The sequence below is a fragment of the Carlito syrichta genome, unplaced genomic scaffold (assembly GCF_000164805.1).
Source record: "Carlito syrichta isolate Samal-C Ts95f unplaced genomic scaffold, Tarsius_syrichta-2.0.1 Scaffold153894, whole genome shotgun sequence".
Lineage (NCBI taxonomy): Eukaryota > Metazoa > Chordata > Mammalia > Primates > Tarsiidae > Carlito > Carlito syrichta.
The window spans coordinates 126,849-135,260 of record NW_007097990.1 but is presented as its reverse complement, the minus strand read 5'-3'; the positions used below and the strand labels follow the sequence as shown (position 1 = coordinate 135,260).

Genomic DNA, 8,412 nt, shown 5'->3' with positions numbered 1-8,412 from the left:
GGCTCACCTGGGGAGGCTGTGGGGCTCACCTGCGGGAGGCCCACCGGGGGGTGCCGTAGGGCTGTGGCTGCCGAGCAGGACAGGGCTCAGGGAGCGGCGGTTCCGTGAGATACTCTCATCCTTCCCCACGCGCTTGTTGAGTAGCAACTGCTGCTTCAGGTCAAAAGACGCTGGAAGAGAAGGTGCCAGCTGTGCTGCAGGCACCTGAGCTGTCCTGTCTCTGGGGCCACCCCAGTCCATCACTTCCCACAGGCAGTGCCTGACCCCAGGCCCGGGCCCCGCCCAGGCCCCGGAACACAGACACAGGAGGACGGCCTCCACCCTCGGCAATGGGCGATCCCTGCATGAACTCCACATCTGGATGAGGAGGGCCAGGCTCCTGGAGACCCCTTGCCGTGACCTCAGCCCCAGCAGCCACAGGGCACAGCCCTGCTCCTCAGAGACATTCTAGAATATTCCTGCTGTCACCCAGGGAGGTGTCTCTCAGAGGGCGAGCTGGATCCCTGCCCCAGAGAAGCCCTTGGATTTAGTTCATGGGTGACACTTGCTGAAGGTACCTGGGGCAGGCAACTGGGCTTCTCTGGGCCTCAGTGTCCCCCTCCGTGGAGCAAGGACCCCCAGGCATGGCCCCCACACCCATCCTGGCCCCCTCTCTGCTGGTCCTAAGGGACCCTTGTCCCTATCTCACTGTTTGATGTCTGAGGCAGGAAGAGGGCACAGGGTTGACCATTCCAGTTTTGCTTCCGGAGACCCAAGACCTCCACGTGGAGGGCTTCAGGTCGAAACACAACGCTACCGTCAGGCCAGAGGATGGCACGGCATCCCACGGCTGAACCTCCCCAGTCAGGGTGGAGGGACCGGGCTCACCTGAGCTCTCCCAGCGCTGGGAGCCTCTGCTCTTGCCTTTGTCTTTGCTGCCCTTGGTGGAGGCAGCCAGCTTGGTGGGGATCTGCTGCTGCACGGCTGCCTGCCGCTGAAACTGGTTGGTGGTGCTGAGCAGCTGGATGGGCACGTCACTCTTGGCCAGCCGGCCCTCGCCCAGGGCACTGTCCCGACGGGCCACCTCGGGGCGCTCAGCGTACTCAGGTCCGGCTCCAGACAGCAGCACGCTCACCCGCGGCCCCTCCAGCCCTTCGCCGTTGAAGCTGAGAGGGTGGCTTGGGGGCTGCACCTGGAAGGGAGACAGTAGATGTGTCCCAACGCCGCAGTTCCTGCTGGGTGGCCTCTTGAGTGCCCCCAAGGTCACACCAAAGGGAGACTTGTGGCCTCTCCTGCCAGGAGGGCCCATTCTGGATAGAGCTGCCTCACATCTGCTCAGATGTTCACATCTGCTCACACAACCCATGGATTTACTTTTTTATTTCTTAAAGTCGGGGTCTTGCTCTGTTGCCCAGGCTGTAGTGGAGTGGTGCAATCATAGCTCACTATAGCCTTGAACTCCTGGGCTCAAGTGATCTTCCCACCTTAGCCTCCTGAGCAGCTGGGACTACAGGTGCACACCACCATGTGCGGCTAACTTTAAAATATTTTGTAGAGATGGTGTCTCATTCTATTGTCCACGCTGGTCTTCAACTCCTGACCTCAGATGATCCTCCTGCCTCAGCCACTCAAAGTGCTGGCATAACAGGCATGAACCACGGTGCCAGGATTTAGTTTACATATTTTTAGAGACAGGTCCTCACTATGGTGCCCAGACTAGTCTCAAACGATTCTCCTGCCTCAGCCTCCCGAGGAGCTGGGACTACAGGCAGGAGCCAAAACACAGGGCCTCATCGCTTTTTGTTTTTAAAGAAGTTTCCAGTATTTCTCGAGTGCCCTGTGCCACAGCGCCGGTGAGCGTTCAGCCACCAGCTGTAAAAAAGGTTCCGTTTTGCAGCACGTGGTGTCGATGCCACCTCACCCTGTCCTTTCTAAACTCACACACGCGCACTCACAAGTTCCCCGTAGGCCCGCTCGCGGTCCTACGCCCACTTGCGCTCAGTTCCACGCAGGCTCACTCACGGTCCCGTGCATGTGCGCGCCCACAGCCCCACGCGGGCGCGCTCAAGGCCTTAGGCGCGCACTCACCCAGTCCCACGCAGGCGCGCTCAGTCTCACGCACGCGCACAGCCCGCGGTGCTCACCTCCAGCGCGTCTGGCGACAGTGCCCCGGGCGCCGTGTTCTGCTTCTTGAGGCGGCGCAGCAGCTCCAGGCGCTCGCGCTCGCGCTCCCAGCGCTGCTGTTCCTGGCGCAGCTGGCTCTGCAGCTTCTCCATGCCCGCGCGCTCCTCCCGCTGTTTCTCGAAGTTGCGCTGCCGCTCCTGCTCCAGCAGCAGGTTCCCGCGCGTCGACTGCAGCCGGAACTGCTTCTCCCGCTCCTGCATGGCCGCCCGCTGTGTCTCCACGTAGCTGTCCTGCTGGGCGATGACCGCCTGCAGGCCGGCCGGGCGGTGAGAGCCATGCCTGGGCCTGCCGACCAGGGAAGGGGGCGCGTAGCAGGTCCCGACCCCATCCCTACCTGGAGGCGCAGGAGCAGCCCTGACAGCTTCTGGATCTGCTGGATGAGCTGCGGGAGGAGGGAAAGATGCGGCTCTTGCCAAGGTTGGCACATGCATGCCCGCCCAGGGAGATGGGCAGGGTGCGCCTACCTCCGACTCCAGGATGGTGGGCAGACGGGGGCCAGACTCCACGCTGGGTGCTTCCACCTGAGAAGAGGACAGCGTGAAGCTGTAGAGAACATCCGAGGACCATCCAGCAAGTCCCAGCCAGCTTATCGACAAGGCATCCCCTTGGCTTGGGTGACAGGAAGGACCCAGGGCCGGGCTACCCGTGGGGGGACAGCCCCTGCTGGTGTTTTGACTTGTACCAACCCGGGTGTCTGGAAGACGAGGGGTGGGGCGGCCCGGGAAGTAGGGTGTGCTTGGATGTGAAGGCCGGGTGCCAGACCCTGCCTTGAGGCAAGTCCAAGGCCTCAGAGCAGGTCAGAGGCCTTGGCTTCTGACCCCTCCCTCGGCAGGGCAGGGTGGGTGATTGGCCTTCTGAGTTAAGGGGAGGGAACAGCCAGGGAGTCTCTGGCATCCAGTAGGCATTACCATACCTGTATGAGTGAGGCCTGTGGGCCCTGTATGGGCTTCCCTGCCTGCTAATTACTCCGCAGTGAGTGCTCTGGCCCATCCCCTTCAGAGCCTCCCTCCTAGGACTTCCCAGGGCTGCAGGAGGAAATCACTTGCTGACACATTGACCTGGGCTGAGACACTATTGTTGCCATAAAACAGAGCAGCAGCTGGTGATGTCCATCACAGGACAGAGAAATCAGCCCCAACAGAAGCTGTTCACAGTTGCTAATAATTACAACTCAGGGCTGGGTGCAGCAGTTCATGCCTGTTATCCCAGCACTTTAGGAGGCTGAGGCAGGAGGACCGCTTGAGCCCAGGAATTCCAGACCAGTTTGGACAATGTAGCAAGATCCCATCTCTATAAAAAATTTTAAAAAGTAGCTGCGCACAGTGGCTCATGCCTTTAATTCCAGTGCTTTGGGAGACTGAGGTGGGAAGATTGCTTGAGCCCAGGAGTTCGAGACCCCATCTCTATAAAAAATAAAAAGTTAGCCTGGTATGGTGGTGTGCACGGTAGTCCTAGCTACTGGGAAGGTTGAGGCGGGAGGATTTCCTGAGCCCAGGAGGTCAAGTCTGCAGTGAGCCATGATTATGTCAAAGCACTCCAGCCTGGGTGACAGAGTAAGACCTTAACTCAAAAAATAAATAAAAGTAACTATGACTTGGACTGATGCTACTCAGAGAATGGATACCCCAAGGAAGCCACTTCCCACCTGCAGTGATTCCTCAGAGCTCCCAGGAATGTCGTTGTCACTGAGCTTCAAGTCCAAGCTGTCTGTGGGACCTCGCCAATCTTGGGGCCTGGGGTCATTGCCGCAGATTTTCTTCTTGAAACTGCCATCTGAGAATCGCAAGCCAGGAGTGTGAGGACCCTGCAGATCTCATGGAGGGCTGGGACCCTCCTCTTCAACTCCCAGCCACACCCAGGTAGGAAATCCAGGCTGGGCCACCACCGCCTACAGACCTGAGCCCAAACAGTGGCATTTGCAGCCCTGGGATCAGCCTGAGAGGGGTGGCTGGCCTGGGTGCTGCTGTCAGAACATGACCGACAACACTCAGGGGACTACACGACATTCCAAGAAGCCACCCCGCCGCGGGTCTGCCACAGCTTACTCTTGCTGGGGCTGTTGGTGCTGTCGTAGCCTCCAAAGGTCTCGGCCCTCCGGGGCAGGCCTGCAGAGCCTCCTCCATCCTCCGCCTGGCCGTCAGCACTGCCCAGCCGCCTGCAGATCAGGCCCTGGATGTCCTCGACTGTGGAGGAAAGGGGAGGGGATGGGATGGGCAGGTCAGCCCGTGGACACATGCTGGGGGTGTCAGAGTGGCAGGGCAGCCAGACCCGGATGGGCTGAGGGACTTGAGGGGTAGTGGCCCCCCGGGTCCCCATGGTCTGTTTCTGTGCACTCTCTTATTCAAATACAGAGCAGGCCAGCTGATGTCTGAGAGGCTGGAGCAGTGGGGCAGCTGCCAGGGAGGGTGGTGCAGACTCCACACATGCTCCCTCTCTGGATGCGGCCCTGCCCTGGGGCCAGGGGTGGCCACTGCATATGTGACAGTGGTTTCATGGGAGGGTGGCCCCAGGGGAAGGGCTGTCCACAGAAAGCCCTCTAGGACCAGCAGGCCGTGTTCAGGTGAAGATACGGGGACAAGAACATGCTGGGCCATGGTGCAGGATATGAGAATGTCTGCAGAGGGTCAAGAACAATGGCCACTAGAGATAGGTGGAGGGATAACATAGGTGTGGCTAGAGGGAGCATGGCTAACACCACCCCCCCATCTCCACTCTTTTATTATGCAGGAAGGGGCTGTGTCTGTCTCATTTATCACTGAAAAAGCATCCTAGCACTTTGGGAGGCTGAGGCAGAAAGATCGCTTGAGCCCAGGAGATCAAGGAAATCAAGACCAGCCTGGGCAACGTAATGAGACCTCACCTCTACAAAAAAAATTTAAAAATAGGCGAGCATGGTGGTGCATGCCTATACTTCTAGCTACTTGGGAGGTTGAGGTGGAAGGATCCTATGAGCTGTGGTTGAGGCTGTGGTGAGCTGTGATCATGCCACTGCACTGACTCAAAAAAAAAACAAAAACAAAAAAAAAACAGGAGACTGAGCACTGGCCTCCTCCTGAAAAACATGGAGTTCTTGGCCTCCTGGGGCCAGCTCTGGGGAGTGCCACTGGGCTCCAAGAGCCCAATAAGATGGCCTACTGAGGGTGCATCGGTGCTTTCTTCTGGGGATGTCACCAGGGACCCACCTCTCAGAAAAAATGTACCTCCGGTGGGTGGGGAACTGGTCTCTATCCACTTCAGAACCAGGGCCCGGCTTGAAGCCTTGTGTGTAGTGGGCATAGAGTAGTGTTGTTTTTTTTCCTTGAGCTGGGGGTCTCACTCTGTTGCCCAGGCTGGAGTGCAGTGGTTTGATCATGGCTCACCGTAACCTCTGCCTTCTGGGCTCAGGCGATCCTTCTGCTTCAGTCTCCCAAGTAACTGGGAATACAGGCGTGCACCATTATACCTGGCTAACTTTTTTGTAGAGACTAGGTCTCACTATGTTGCCCAGGCTAGCCAGTCTTTAACTCCTGGCCTCAAGCAATCCTCCTTCCAAAATGTTGGGATTATAGGAGTGAGCCACCGGGCTGGTTGAATGTCTGCTAAATGGAGAGAAAGTGCGTCAAGACTGCAATGAATTGTGTCTGAGGCCCTTCTGGCTCTGGCAGATACCAGTGGGGGGTATCTCCCAGCCCCCATCAGATAGAAGCCCAGCCCAGACCAGTCCCCAGGAATCCACTGGGGCAGGATTGCGGTGTGCGGTGGTTGACTTACTCTGGCTCATGGCCAACTTGAGAGTCTGCTCTGCCTTCAGGGTCTCGGAAGGGTCCCCTCCGCGGAAGAGGACTTGGGACTGGGGACTGTCTTCGAGCCCATTCATCTCAGCCATCTCCAGATAGATCTGCTGCTTCTCCATAAGGCTCTGTGCAATCAGCTGGTCTTTCAGGTTCAACCGCACTGCAAAGTGTGGGTGGAGGTGGTAGTTGGCCCACTCGGCCTTCCCTGGAACTGTCCCTCCCACAGGCCAGCGTAAGGCTGGGAGCCCCCACTGACCCTGTCCCAAGGTAGGCTGTTCCCTACAACCCACATTCCCATGAGGTGGGGGAGGGTGTGGCCTTGTCCTCTGACTGTTTCCCCCAGTTATAAAGATCAGGCTGTGCTTATGGCTCACACCTATAGTCCCAGCTACTCTGGAGGCTGAGGCAGGAAGATTGCCTGAGCCCAGGAGTTCGAAGCTGCAATGAGCTATGATCACACCACTGTACTACAACCTGGGTGACAGAGAAAGACTCTGTCTCAAAAAAAAAAAAAAAGTCAAAAATAGTGGGGTGTGGGTGAGGATTGGAACAGGCCAATTTATTAATCTGGGAACAACCAAGACCCCGAGAAGACTGAGTTTTCTAATCTTGAAAAACCTTCCTTCAGGGGCACGTTTTCTCCACTTCTCTCATAGTCTCTGGGTTTTATGCTTTTTTGGCTGCCATGAAAGGGACTTCTGATATCAGACCTTCTCATGGGTGACTTCTACTGTATATGCATCATATTTAGCTAAATTAAATGATGCGGCTCTCTTACTAGTTTCAGTGTTTTTTCAGTTGATTTGACTACATTTTCTAGGCAAATACATTATATATAAGAAATAACTTGTCACCTCTTTCCAATAATATCTTATTCCTGTTTCTTCCCTTGTTACCTGGCTAGAAGTTTCAGGATGAAAATGGTCGTGGTGACAACCTGCTCCTGATTTATGTTTCTCTAACATAGGGTGACATCAGCTTTTTTTTTTTTTGAGTTGGAGTCTCACTCTGTCGCCCAGGCTGGGGTGCAGTGGCATACTCATAGCCACCCCAGCATTGACCTGCTGGGCTTCGGCAATCCTTCCACTTCAGCCTTCCAAGTAGCTGGGACTATAGGTGTGCACTACCACGCCCAGCTAATTTTTAAAAATTTATTATGGAGACGAGGTCTTGCCAAGTTGCCCAGGCTGGTCTTGAACCCATGGGTTCAGGCAGTCCACTCGCCTTGGCCTCCCAAAGTGCTGGGATTACAGGCTGAGCCACTGAGCTTGGCCTCAACATCAGCTTTTGATAAAGGTTTGAGATGGGAAAGGCTATTTCAGTAAAGACAGTCTCTTCCTTTTTTTTTTTTTTTAAGTTGGAGTCTCACTTTGTCACCCAGGCTGGAGTGCAGTGGCATGCTCATGGCCACCCCACTGTGCACCTGCTGGGCTCAGGTGATCCTTTTACCTCAGCCTTCCAAGTAGCTGGAACTACAGGTGTGCACTACCACGCCCGGCTAATTTTTTGATTTATTGTAGAGATGAGGTCTTGCCAAGCTGTCCAGGCTGGTCTTGAACCCATGGGCTCAGGCAATCCTCTCACCTCGGTCTCCCAAAGTGCTGGGATTACAGGCTTGAGCCACCACGACTGGCCAGTCTCTTTCTAATTCACTGAGGATCTCATCAGGAGTGGGCAGTGACTAAACACCATGGAACAACTCTGTGGCACCACAGGCAGGGCCACATATTTCAGTGCCCGTCCAGCATATTTCAGTGCCCGTCTAGCAGAAGTAGCCAGAATAAGACAAAAATGGACCCTATGCTAATATCATCCCTCTCGGGCCAAGTGGGATTCTTTCCCCCATTTTCTTTCTTTCTTTTTTGAGAAAGGATCACACTCTGTAGTTCAGGCTGGAGTACAGTGAAGCGATCCTGGCTCACTGCAGCCTTGACCTCCTGGGCCCAAGCGATCCTCCTGCCACAGCCTCCAAAGTAGCTGGGACTACAGGCATGCATTAACATGCCTGGCTGATTTTTGATTTTTTTGTAGAGACAAAGTCTCGCACTATTACCCAGGCTGGTCTCAAACTCCTACACTCAAGCAATCTTCCTGCCTTAGCCTCCCAAAGTGCCGGAATTATAGGTGTGAGCTACTGTGTCTGGCCCCTTGATTTCTCTTGGACATTTTTTTCAAGTTTTTAATTCTGTTTGTTTGTTTTTTGTTTTTTTGAGTTGGAGTCTCACTCTGATACGAAGGCTGGACTGCAGTGGCAAGCTCACAGTCACTGCAGCCTCGACCTGCTGGGATCAGGTGATCCTTCTGCCACAGCCTTCAGTAGCTGGAACTACAGGCGTGCACCACCATGCCCAGCTTATTTTTATTTTTATTTTTTTGAGTTGGAGTCTCACTCGGCCGCCCAGATTGGAATACAGTAGCCGCTCCCGGCTACCGCAGCCTCGACCTGCTGGGCTCCAGCGATCCTTCCGCCTCAGCC

General features: G+C 55.6%; 1 protein-coding gene across 1 annotated transcript in view; it reads right to left on the bottom strand.

The window, feature by feature from the left end:
* The window catches only part of ARHGEF18 (Rho/Rac guanine nucleotide exchange factor 18), an 87,594-nt gene that overhangs the window by 420 nt on the left and 78,762 nt on the right, over positions 1-8,412 (bottom strand). Inside the window, exons 19-26 of the mRNA XM_008050859.2 lie at positions 5,914-6,096; positions 4,209-4,346; positions 3,809-3,936; positions 2,628-2,684; positions 2,498-2,545; positions 2,124-2,411; positions 868-1,171; positions 45-170 (exon numbers count right to left, since the gene is read on the bottom strand). Coding sequence (XP_008049050.2) covers positions 45-170; positions 868-1,171; positions 2,124-2,411; positions 2,498-2,545; positions 2,628-2,684; positions 3,809-3,936; positions 4,209-4,346; positions 5,914-6,096 — 1,272 coding nt within the window. The remainder of the gene's footprint in view (positions 1-44; positions 171-867; positions 1,172-2,123; positions 2,412-2,497; positions 2,546-2,627; positions 2,685-3,808; positions 3,937-4,208; positions 4,347-5,913; positions 6,097-8,412) is intronic.